This window comes from Sturnus vulgaris, chromosome 1 (assembly GCF_052056855.1).
Source record: "Sturnus vulgaris isolate bStuVul1 chromosome 1, bStuVul1.hap1, whole genome shotgun sequence".
NCBI classification, from domain to species: domain Eukaryota; kingdom Metazoa; phylum Chordata; class Aves; order Passeriformes; family Sturnidae; genus Sturnus; species Sturnus vulgaris.
The window spans coordinates 152691949-152704679 of record NC_142243.1 but is presented as its reverse complement, the minus strand read 5'-3'; the positions used below and the strand labels follow the sequence as shown (position 1 = coordinate 152704679).

General features: G+C 41.1%; 1 protein-coding gene across 4 annotated transcripts in view; it reads left to right on the top strand.

Annotated features, from left to right (window-relative positions):
* The window catches only part of SLC45A4 (solute carrier family 45 member 4), an 84723-nt gene that overhangs the window by 61286 nt on the left and 10706 nt on the right, over positions 1-12731 (top strand). For all 4 annotated transcript variants that reach the window (XM_088179861.1, XM_088179867.1, XM_088179873.1 and 1 more), the window contains exon 3: positions 11122-11310. In XM_088179861.1, the coding sequence (XP_088035987.1) occupies positions 11122-11310 (189 nt within the window). The remainder of the gene's footprint in view (positions 1-11121; positions 11311-12731) is intronic.

Here is a 12731-nt window from a genome sequence, read left to right as displayed (position 1 = left end):
GACTGGACTCTGTCTGCCTGCCTGCTCAACAAAAAAATACTTTTTTGGCTACCCTCAAGTCTGCTTGCCTTCCTTTTTCAAGTTCTGTTCCTGGATACACTGAGCAGATGCCATGCTGGACTATGTATATGCCAGTCATTTGTTTGGCAGGGTGACCCAGATCCTGTATGATTCCCTAGGGCTTGGGAGTTGGTGGGGTGGAACAGACACATTGGGGGAAACTTCTGCTGCAGTAAATAGGAATTAATATCTAGCTGCTGCCTTCTAGCCCAGTGTTTGCTACAAGGGTGGTTTAAAAGCCTTAGCCATGAGCAAGTCCCAGAACATTTGGGATCTCCTAGCCCTGCTGTTCATCTTGCCCTTACTTAGTTATGTCAATCAGGCTTTCACCTACCCTTGAGGTCTGGGTATGGTGGAATGGAACTCAAAGCTTCCTTTGGGCATGAACTCCTTGCCTGCAGAGCAGAACAGCACCAGAGCAAGGAGGGCACAGGCTGTACCTGCTTCTGCCTCACGGTGCTCCTGGGCAGCCCCATATTGAATAGAATCCCTTAAGCCAGTATGATTTTAATTAAAAGCTTGTTCTTAAGGTGTAAAGTTGTTTGTTGACCAGACTTTTTTTAGGAGGTGGAAGAGTTACTTCAATCTGGGTTAAATACCCAGAGCTAGCAATTCAGGTTTGACTCTACTTGGAGTTAAAACTAGGGGTTAACACGAATTTTTGGTTGGGATTTGACTCAGCCATGTAAGTAGATGGTCATATTCCGGGGTATTAATGTGTTAATCACTGCAACAAAAGCTCCACTGTTGATTAAGGGAACAGGTTGCTGAAAGATTTGCTGTTGTGTGTGTAAGAACCTTTTGGGTTTGGGAATTTTCAAGGAATTTGAGTCAAAGTCCTGTGTTTATAAATTTATCGATATTCTAGAAACAGTGACGAAAAGCCCTATTGAGCTTTGGATAAACTGGGATGCTGCATCTCTTCAGGCAACACATGTCACAGTAATTGATGTGTAATCTTGCAGCCAGAGGAGCGGGAAGTGCTGCAGCGTTACGTAATGCACCCAGCCCGAGTGGGGCATCACGTACGGCCACTGCCTTTTAATGACATCCCATAAGGGCAAGGGAAGGATCAGTGTGGTCAAACAGCTTATTGACTGCTGCATTCATACATGGGCCTGCATACATTTGGACACTTAGGAGCGAAGGGAAATGGATGCTGATGTTGTGTGTGTGACCTTTGAGTCCTGTGTCTGCAGCTTGCTTAACTAGCCAGCAACAGGAGACAGGCTGGGAATAAATGCCCTGATATTGTATTGACACCCAAGTCAGCCTTGGGTGGTTTTATGATACAGAACACAACCTGTGTTTCTCTGGGACACTGAAGAAAGTTTTCGGTTTTTTACTTGATGTAAACACCTCTGTTATACCCTTAGAACTGCTCCACGGTGGTGGTTGAAAAAGAAATCTTTTTATTAGTGCTGGTTCAGCACCCTGGAAGTTGCATCAGATTTCATCTATATTCCATTTCAGCTTGTTAAACGCTGTGATGCAAATTCCTTATTAGTGTCAAAGTGATATATTTCTAAATATTGGTTAATAAGTGAGAGAGCAAGAAAAGTTAAAAACAGGTTTCCCAAGAGCCAAAAAGGACAGCACAGATAATCTAGAAAACTTGAGAAAATCAGCTTCAGAAGTAGATGGGAGCCCTTGGCAATGTTGTGTTTCCTTGCTCTCTCTGCAGCTTTTTTTCCTGCTGCAGCATGGGGAAGCTTGTTTGGCATTCTCAGTGTTTGAGCATAAAAAGTTTAGCTTCTGTCTTAAGTAGAGCTGGCACTTTACACTATACCCTGGCAAAAATAAATATTGTGGGTTTGATAAGGATACAGTTCAGTGGAACCTATAGACATTGCTAATTAGCTACAGTAAAAAAAAAAATCTTCAACAGCAGTTGATTCTTTGGCCTTTCCTTGAGCAGGGCTGGTCATATGCATTGCTTTTGATTCCTCCACAGCAGCAGCTGCAGGAGTAGCAAATAAATCAAGTAATAGACATATGTGTCAATATTAGATATGGAAGTAAGAAACTGTGTGGTTATAAAGGCAGTAAGCTAGAAATAGTCTTCTACCTTCTACCATAGGTTACCCCTGTGGAAGTAGGTTAGTAGGAGGGTTAGAAACTTTAAAATAAATAATGGAAGCTTTAAAAGCTATGCTTGACAGCATTTGTGATCATGCTAAAAGGAAAATCACATTTGCCTGCCTCCAGATCAGCCCATGTGTTCTCTCTCTGATGCCTCAAATCTCAGCTCTTCCCAGGCTTTCTCTTCCCCTCTCCCCCTTCCACACATACCTTTGGCTCACTTCTCTTAGCATATGCTTTTCTTTCCTGACACAGCACCATAAAACTAGGTTATAAACCCAGAAATTGTCAGGAAAGCCACATAAACCTTTCTAAAACTTTGGCAGAACAGCCATGCAGCAGCAGAGCTTAATGAAACACTGACGACTCCCACAGTTGCCAAATATGAGAAGGGGAGGACAGTTGTAGGAGGTTGAGAAGCAATAATTGAGCAGAGACAGAAAATGGGAGAGCTGGATGATGAAATCCTTTAAGAGGCCTGTCACTTATTTCCTTAATTCCATTTTCCAGAAGTGTTATTTAACCCACCATGGTTGCTGCTGGCATGCTATTGCATAAGGAGTTTCAAAAGGCAGAATAGCTTTGCCAGAAGGAGATATTATTCTTCTGCAGCTTAAAAACACCTCCAGAACTCTGTATGTGAAACACCACACTAAATATTTCTGTACTGAAGGTGTTGAAGAGCAAGGGCTTTGTTTTACTACCAGTTTAGCTGGTCTTTGAAAATGGATGGCTCTAGTCTAGGTGCAGACATGGTGTGAAATAATTTCCAAATTTTTGTAAGTTAATTCTGCTGTAAGTGTTGACTTGTTTGCATCCAACTCCTAAGAAAATCTAAAATTTGAAATACAAGTTTTAAGGAAATGTCAGACAGTTTTCCTACGTCTCTAACCTAATGTCATCGTTTTAATTTTCCTATTAATCATTTGTTCTTGTGTCTCTAATGTAGATGTAGATTTTGTCTAGAGTCCTATCCTTATGATAGGGAGTGACTAAAGCAGAAATGCAGGTGCATTTTAAAGGCTGAATGTGCTGTAGAAGGTTTGAATGTCACAGCAATGCAGAAAGCAGGTTCCTGTCCTAGAAGACAGTGCCCCAGCCCTCTCCCCTGCAAAGAGTCTCTTTGGTCCTCTGGATCTTTTCTGACCAATCCAGGGTGGCTGCAGCTGACTTTTGCTGGTAGTTTTGGAAAGAATTTTCTGCTTTTTGCCCTTGGATGTCAGGGTTTTGCAGTGCCATTTTTTTAACATTTCTGCAATATTCCTATTAATTATTTGTTCTCTTGATTATCTCTCTCCTCAGTGCCCATAACCCCATCCAATGGAGAAATTGTGTCCCACAAAAAATTCCTTGTTTGCACAGAGGAGGCAGCCCTGTATATCATCCAGAGCAGTAACAGAGCTCAGCATCCCAGCCCTTGTGCAGCCATCCCTGCTGACAAGAGCTAAGCAGGAGGGGGTGAGGGAGAGGAGAGGCTCCTTGCAAGTGGGTGATGTTTGTGTTCCTGCAGTGCTCAGCCTGTGAGATGTGCATAATGTGCTGACAGCTCGTGAATGTTGCAGGCTAAGCACAAGAGCTCTGATTCGACAGGCACAGGAGGAATTTCAGGATGTGAATTTTGCCAGTGAGAAGACTGAAGCCACAGTTTTGAGATGCAGTTTTTGCAGTAGGTTGTTCTGAGACACTGAACAAATCAAGATGCCTGACAGCTTGCTGGGCAATCATTTTAATGTAGGAAGCTAAGCAGCAATGAAAAACCTCAGTTGTGTTCTGAGTTCTTCCACCTGCTCTCTTGCAACTGAACTGAGCCCTGTGATCACAAGTATTGGTCCGTTTTTCACCAGTGGTGTTGTGCTGTTTGCTGCTTCTTCCAAGCAGCTTCTGAACAAGCATTTGGCTTGAGCAAGTGCCTTATACAGGCTGGGCAGGAGTCATTGAATGAAAAGCAAAATTTTCACCTAAAAATCAAGTCCTGTATAAGCTTCATTTCTTCTCACTGCAGCAGCTCTAAGACACTGTCACATTAGGAGTGCAGATTGGAGGCTGTCTCATCTCATGTGGTACCAGACTCTGATTTCAAGAAGTACTTGAAATTATTTCCTTCTTAAAAGCTTCTACTCTCACTGCTTAGATCATGGTAATTGGCGCCAGGAGAAATTACTGTACTTTTTTCTAGCCCTTCCGTGTTGGTTAGAGCTCCTGTTTCAATCCAGAAGTTAGAATGTGATTTCTCATGGGTGCAACAAACCCTATGTACAAGTACTCACTGTACCTCAGTAGTGCTCAGACCACCAGTCAGGCCTATTCCAGAGCATTGGTTCAACATATGTTGTGGCTCAGGTATGGTTTTTCTGGCAGCTTAGGGTCCTACTCTAAGCCATTAAAAGTCCTAAAATCTAAGGGGAGATAGCAAGAAGCAAAGAATATATGGTCAGAGTTTCATGGTGTCAAAACAGGCATTGCAGCTTGTTTGCAGTTTCTCTGGGAGACATATATGTGTGGCAAGTCTGTATTTTTATTTTAAATATAAGAGAATACATACTTGGCTGAATTTATGCAATTATTCTGAAACCCCTACTCATATAGATACTCCTAAGCTCAACTGCTTGTGTTTGCAGTGGTTCCTATAATTTTTATGTATAAGATGAAAAACAGACACCAGAGTTTGACCTTTTTCACAGTTTTTTGACAAGCATTGGTTTTGCTTGGTACACTCCTTAGAAATAGTCTAAACAAAGCAGATTGTATAAGCAATGCAGTTTTAAACAGATCAATGTGAAATATTTTTAGCAGCACGCAGTATTTTATACAAGGATGGAATTGTGGAATAGAAAGCATTTGCAGGGCATGACAGCTTCTTGTGTTCGTTCAGAAATTTGTATGGTGTTTATTTAAAGTGTATAAACAAGTCTCTAGGTGATGATTTCTAACAAATGAAAATAGGACCTTAGCATCCTATTCCCATATCAGATCTTATTGTTAAGCTTATAAAGAACTATTTTTCCCCCAATAGAACTTATCAAAAAGAGATTTTGAATAGAAACTGCTGCATGAGACTTAATCTTTCTTCCATGTAACTCGTGACCTCACGCAGCCCTTAGACTGATGGTGACACAGTGAGCATTTCCTGTGAACCGTGAGCAGTGCTGGTCCCACTATTGTTGGGCACTTTTTTTGTCTGGGAAAAAACAAACCCTTATTTACTAGAAGCCAGTGTCCTGTTTGTTTGTAGCTGGCTGGGAAATGCCATATTACAAGGGTCTCAGTGGCAGTCGTTGCTCCTAACAGAAGCTGTTGTTGTGTTTTGCTCTTTTTCTCACTGATTTGTATGAGACTTCTGAGTCTGCCTTGTGACCTGCTCCACATTCAGTTCACACCACAAATACTAACCTTGTTTATCCAATATGTTTTTTCCGTCCTCGGTGTTTCCTCAGATTAGCTGTCAGTAAAAGGCTAAATAATAATCCTCCAGTTATTATTCCTCCCCCATGAGGCCACCAGGCTGCTTTTCCAAGTTGGAGGATGGCAGTTTGCTGTAAGAGCTGCTACCTGGCAAGGCAAGTGTGGAGGTGGAAAATTACAGACAAAATAAAAGAACAGCATTAAATTGGTAATGGGATGCAGCTGCTTTGGCCTTTCAGTCTGAATGGGAGTCTCAGCAGCCTTTGGTAAAGGCATGTGCTGCATGGAACCTCTCTTAACTGTACAAAATCAGTCCCAGCCCAGCTGTGACCTGTTCTAGGGAGGTGCAGCAGCTCTCAGCAGTTGGGACATTTCACTGTTGGCTGTAAGAGATTGTGGACAGGCTGTCACATGGATGACAATCTCATGGCTGTGCTGCCTTGAAATCCAGTCCAAGCCAGCATCCGTGCATCTGTTGTGCACGTCAGAGACTGGATGCTGCAGGGCTGCTGGCCCAGCACGCAACCAAAGCCAAGTTTATTTAAAATACACCCCCAGCTGAGTCCTTGCCACTGAATGGGGGCGTTAGAAGGAACTTCTTGGTGTCAAAACTTTTCACTCTGTCTCTACATTTCTGCTTATTGTTGTCTTTCCTGCCTCAGCTGCTTTCTGAACTGCCTTCCCATTTTAAAACATTGCAAAAAATGGTGACATTCTGTAGGTTTAGCAGCATACATATACAGAGGAAGGAACCATGAGGATATGCAGTTACCTTCCTCAGCTTTCTAACACCCTTGCAGATAGAATTTTTATAAAGTTTCATTTTTTGAGTTCATTCTTGTGAGGCAGAAAAATCTCTGGAAGACTTAGAGGGGTTTCTGTTGTTTAAACACAGACACACACACACACATACACATAATTTCTTTAAGTATTTCAATTTTCAGTCTTATTTTTTTTACTTCTCCTGCCAAATCACACACGCCAACCTAAATATGCATATCATGTATGCAGACATTTGAGATACTAAAACCAGAACAGCCTCTTTTAAGGAAAGAGTAGTATTTTGGGGTTGGAGTTTTCCTTGTCTGTCTGGAATGTTCTCATTTATATGAAATTGTCTAGCACTAAAGCAAGCTAACTGTTGAAATGATGAAGGTCCTGCAGACTCTGCCAGCATGAAGGGTGAATTTTAGGAAGAGCATCTGTGAGATACCTTTTGAAGTCTCACTTCATGGGACAGTGAAAGTCGTGCTCATTGCCTCAGAAAGCTCTTTCCTGGAAAACTCCTGGTAGAATATGGCTGTGAACTTTACAAAAGTTAGATTTCCCAGAACAGACATCAGAGGTGCCAGCTAAATCCATACAGCAAGAGAAGACTCTTCTGGACATTAGAGCTCTTCAGAGTTTCGGTTCACTGAGTAGACTGAGCTTATCAATTACACATCTCAGCTTTCAGATCTAAAAAGCAAACAAAAAATTGAAACTCTGGGTAATTCACTTTCCTGCCCATTGTTACAATGATTGCTCTATCTGCCTGTGCATTGCTCAGGTGAGGAGTCTGTCAGGTTCAGGAGGGAATTCTCCCAACAGCAGATGAATTTTTTCCTGTACTGCTTTTAGTTTTCATGTGCACTCGCTTCCCGCCAGGAGTCTTCTCAAACCCCACTCAGTTGTTTTCCACTTGAGTAACCAACTAACTTCTGATGTGACAATCTCACAGTTTACATACTTACAGTAAAGCAATACATAAAGCATCACTTAATAAATGGTAACAGTTTGGAATGCTGCATAACTGTATGTAAAACACACATGATGATTTTATAAACTGTGAGCTTACTCTTGGAATGCAGTTTATCAGGGCCCTGCCACTTAGCTTATGGAAGCAGTCCCATGGCATGGCTTCTGCAGCAAGAGAGAAAAAAGCAGGTTGTGCTCATTTCAGTGATTCTGCCATTACCCAGTCTGTGGGAATGGCTCGTGTTTCACTTGAAACTTATCCCTTTCCTGTTTACTTGGGGGAGCACTCAAAGCTTTTTAGAAACTCTTCCATTTTTCTTGGCATGGGGCTATTAATTCTTGTATAGATTTTTATCGTGGCCTCTTTTTCTAAAGATAGATATTTTGGCTGCTAATGAGTAGTTCAATAAAAAAAAAATCAAAGTGGTTTTGCTAAAGAAGAATCTTGAAACATAATGTTCTTGGGGTTTCAATTATCCTTTTTACCCTTCCATAAAAGCTATATCCATGGCTCTGTTCTAAAATCGTGGAGATTCATGTCTTCTGCAAAGTAAGCCATTTTCACTGTAAATATTTAGATTTAGGCTTTTATTTATAATACTTAGATGTTAGGAAGATCACCCTGTGCAAAAAGTAAAAATAAATTCTTCCCAAGAAAGTATTTCAGTCTCTCTCCTCTGACTCACACATGGAAAGATAAAACTCATTAATTTTAGTCATGTATCAAAGGTTGGGTAAAAAACCTTTTTTCCTTCCTTTTACTGGCCTGTAAAATCAAACCAGACCTTAATCTGATTTTGAGTTATTATATGCAAAGTTGATCTTGAAAGTACTTGAAGTCAGGTACTGAATGTTTTTAAAATAATTTTAGGACATTTTTATGACAGCTGTGGCTATAAAGCATAAAAAATACCTCTCTGTCCAGTTTAGAAATGTGTAGGTTTCACAGTTGAAGGAGAAATATTTGTAAACAGTTTTAGTTCTCTGCAGAAGTCATTTCAAATCATCATTTCAAATGGTTTGTGTGTTTCCAGAACTTTTTTTTTTAAGATCTGTATACACCACAGAGAAGTGTCATTGCAGACTATAGACAGTGGTGGCCTCAAGGACAGAGGGACACTGAGCTGTGCCAACCCCTGGTGTCTCTGATTTGCATTCGTTTCTTGTTCCTGATCTACCAGTGTTTCCTTGTTGTTTCTGCTCGCAGTCCCCATTAAAACAAATTGTTTGTCTCAATGGATGTTGGATTATTAAAAGAATCCTTTTGTGTCCATTTTACTTAAATCTGTCTGTTTGATTGTTTATTCACATAAGATGTGATGAGGCTTGTTAGGCTGATGACAGAGCTCTTGCCAGCCTTCACCCCTGTGTTTATTTAAAGTCTCTCTATGATTTACTGCAAAACCTTCCCAGCATCTCGCAAGTGTTTACTGATAGATGAGCTCGATTGAGACGTCCCAGCTCATAACTCACAAGTCGCAACATAATTCAGAAAAGAAATGTCTGCTTTCAACACACAGCCCTTGTGCAGTGAAACACCATCAAGTTATTCCAGATGTTGGTGATCACTGCAATAAAAATCCATGACATTGGTTAAGCTGCATCGTCTCACTGTTTGAAACAGACTCTGCAGGGACTTGGCCTCACACAGTAGCAACCTTGGGTGCTTAACCACTGCTCCCAGAATGACTCTGTGCAGGCAAAATGGGATGAGTATTTACACATTGCCATTTTTCTTGCAGGAAAATCATTCACCCTAAATGAATCATGCCCGGCCTTTAGTTTTATTTGCCTTGAACCAAATGTTTCCTCTTCCCCATGATTAATTAATTAATTTTTAAAGCCAGCTCAGGTACTGATAAGTATAACACCTTGGAGCGGGTGAGGTGCCAGTTAAACATGAGGTGTCTGAACCTGCTTTTGTGCTTGGGAAGTTATTGAACCTGGTGAAGTTAAAGGGAGTGTTAAAACCACAGGGTGATGGAAGTTTTCCTTGCACTTCTGCTTGAATTGCTGGCTTCCTAACTTGCATCTTTGATGAGGATAGTGTTCATGAAGAGAAGCTGGATGGTGAAAAAAAATGTTGTGGTCTGGAGGCGTCATGGCTTCTTGAACAAGAGCTTTAGGTCTTAGGTCATAGCACAGAGTTATGTCTCAGCTAAAACTTCCATGTCAGCCAAGGCATCACCAAATAGCAGGAAAAGCTAAGCAGGAGACAGTGATTTAAAGCATGATGTGAACACGGTGCCACCTGAACAAACACAGCCCTTTTCTAAAGACCTAAATCCTGTGCAAAAGAAGTCAACTGTTCCATGGTAAGTACTGATGTGAAGTATTGACCTCAGTAGAGGCCTGCAGCTGCCTGTAACAAGGAAAGGTGGCTGAACCATGATGCCATTCCCTGTGGCACGAGGTTCATGGGAAACAGGTTGGGAAGTCTGAGCAGGGGCAGGTGTCTCCCAATAACTCTGGACTCATCAGGGCAGCTGTCACTGTTAGCTTGTTCATTAGCCAAAGTTGAGTCAAATCACACAGACCTTGGCCTCAGATCTGGATTTTGAATCCTGATGATGAAAATGGTTATTTATGCCAAAAAATAGCTTATTTTCCATAATATAATCTCTGTGTCGCCACAGAGTGTGCAACACTTTTGGGAAAATCTGATGTGTCTCATGGAAGAAGTCAGTGTTGCTAGTCAAGATTTGGTGCTACTTTAAACAGCAGCAGATTAGACTTCCAAATTTGCATCAGAGGCTATTTTGGGCTGGGATTGGTTTAATCCTGCTTGGTAATGGATGCCTCAGTGTGCTGAACAGGGAGCACAAGGTACAGGTTGATCTCGCCAGCAAAGGTCAAATGCTGCTCACGCTCACCATGTATGGGTTTGGATAATAAATGGTTTTCCTTCCTGGGATAAAGACACTGAGTTTTTCTGTCTTGGCATCAGTTGGACTGCAAGAAATAGATTGTTTTGTTTTTAACGTTTTTCTGAGAACCGTGTCAGAGTGTTACCTGCCCTGTGCTGATAAAGAGCGGGAGGCAGGTCCCATAGGAGCCGGCGTGGCTGCTGCTGTGGCCAGTCTGCCACCTGCAGGCCACTGCTCCGTGCTGGGCATGTGCAGAGCAGGGCTTGGGAGCTCTTTCGTTTCCAGAATTTATTATTTCTAGCAAGTTGTTGTTTTCTAGTAAGTGCTATGTAATAAATTTTAACTTTTTCCCATCTGATCCTATGAATAGTCATCTCTGTTTTTAAAGAAAGCAAAGACAGTAGGGATGTGCAAACCTTAGATTTATCTAAGTTGATGAGTAATTACTAACTGTTGTTTTTATTGTCTGTCATTCATTTTTGTAAGTAAACGTTTTTGTGCTCAGAAGTGGGACATCTCATAAGACATTCAAATTTTGTCCTTCACTCTCAGTCCATTAAAACCTTAATAACTCTTTCGTGGGCGTGGTCTTAGATGAAAACAGCACCACTGTAATGTTCAATTTTTAATCTTAAAAGTTTTGTTGAGCAGGGGATGTGTGTATATAGCAGCCAGGCAGCTTCCAAGCACTCCAAATTTTTTTGCTTTATGTTCCATGAATCCATAGCAGATTCAGTAGCAGAAATTCTCCACTTGTTACCTTCTTATTGCCCAGGTATTTGAAAGGTAAATGATTTTTGTTTGTCTTAGCTGTTTTTTTAACCATTGCTAAGGAATCTTAAATGAGTTTGTAATTTGGTAGAGAATTCACTGTAGGTAAATTACCCTCAATTTGCCATTTTAAATGTTGTAACAAAATTTCATGTTTGGTGGGTACCACGTAACCTTTCCATCATTTTTGTGTTCATTTCAGGTCTTCCTGAACAATACTACAGCCTCACTTGGTTCCTCAGCCCTATCCTGGGCTTGATCTTCACTCCACTCATAGGTTCGGCCAGTGACCGCTGCACGCTGAGCTGGGGCCGCCGGCGGCCTTTTATCCTTGCTCTCTGCATTGGTGTCCTCTTTGGAGTTGCACTTTTCCTTAATGGCTCTGTGATAGGTAAGTAACAAGGAAATCCCCTACTAATCCCTGCTAACGTACCTGCTTTGAGATTTTAATGTAGGAAGTAAAGATAATGTTCTGCGCTTGGTTTACCTCGTATTTAATGTTAAAATCATTGGAAATCTCCACAACCCTGCACTTGAGCTTTGTCCATCTTGCCTGTTATTATTGGAACTCACAGCACTGTGCTGAGCATTGTGCAATCATAGCTGTAACTGGTATTAATAACAATGTTATTAATACAATGGTTGCCAGCATGTTTGCAGTCCCTGGGACGAATTTGGTCGAACCTTGACATGGGAAAATTGTAGCAACCTGTTCACAGGGAAATGTTTCCTGTTGTGATCCATTTTCCCTTTAATGCATATCTGGCAACACATCCTGTTTCCAGCATTATTTCAAAAATTATCTTTTCACTTTTTCTTGTGCTTTTCTTAGACCCAGTATTGAAAAAGTCCAGAACACAGTTAATATTTGTTTATCAAAAACTATGTGGGAAAATAATTTTTCCTGAGCACCCATCAAAGCTGGTAAAAATAGTTTCCCTTGAACATAGTTTACTACGAATTTAATCTACAATCTCTTTGTAAATTTATTGTAGGAGAGGTGACAGCAAGTACGTTTAGGAAAATGTTTACAAAATGATTGGACTGATGCAAACAAAAGGAACTTAGCACCTAATAACATCCTCTTGGCTCTCTCTTTTGGGGTTAGATGCAGCTCTATTGTGAAACAGGTCTACTAACTGAGGGAAATGAGTGGAGTGTTACCTTGACTCAGCCTGTTAAAGCCAGACTGGAATGCCATGTGATTGGCTTCAATGCTCTGCAAACTGCAGTGGACAAACTATTCAGATAGATGACACTTATGTTTTTTTAATTTATCCACACAGTAAATATTATTTATTTGAATTGTTATCATATGGCATTCCTGGAATGACTGTATGGTTTGATATCAATTGTATTTATTTGTCATCAATTGTATTTAGTTGTTGTGTCTCCAAGACTTATTCCTCTTCCTCCAGATGGTTGCAGGATGTTATACTGCTACCCTCTTACAAGATTTTAAGTGATAAGAAGCTCTCAGTTCCATACAGTAGTTTAGGTCAGGAGCCATTGATACTGGCAAGCAGACCTCAGCCTCAGCTTATAGGCTTATTTTGAAGCCTTCTAATAAATCAGCACAAAAAACTGTTAATTTTTCTGCTTTCCTATCCTCAGTCTCCAGTTACTTGCAATCCTAATTGCAATTTGGGACAACAGAAGATACAGCAAAAACTGTATCAGACCCTCTTTCATAACGTGGCCTCTGGCAGTAGGAGTCATAGGGAGGGAAACCAGGAGCACAGAGGTTGGCTAATCCCAATTGTGATACAGCCATGTCCCAGGAGAACACCTTACCCAGCTCCTGTTCTCCCC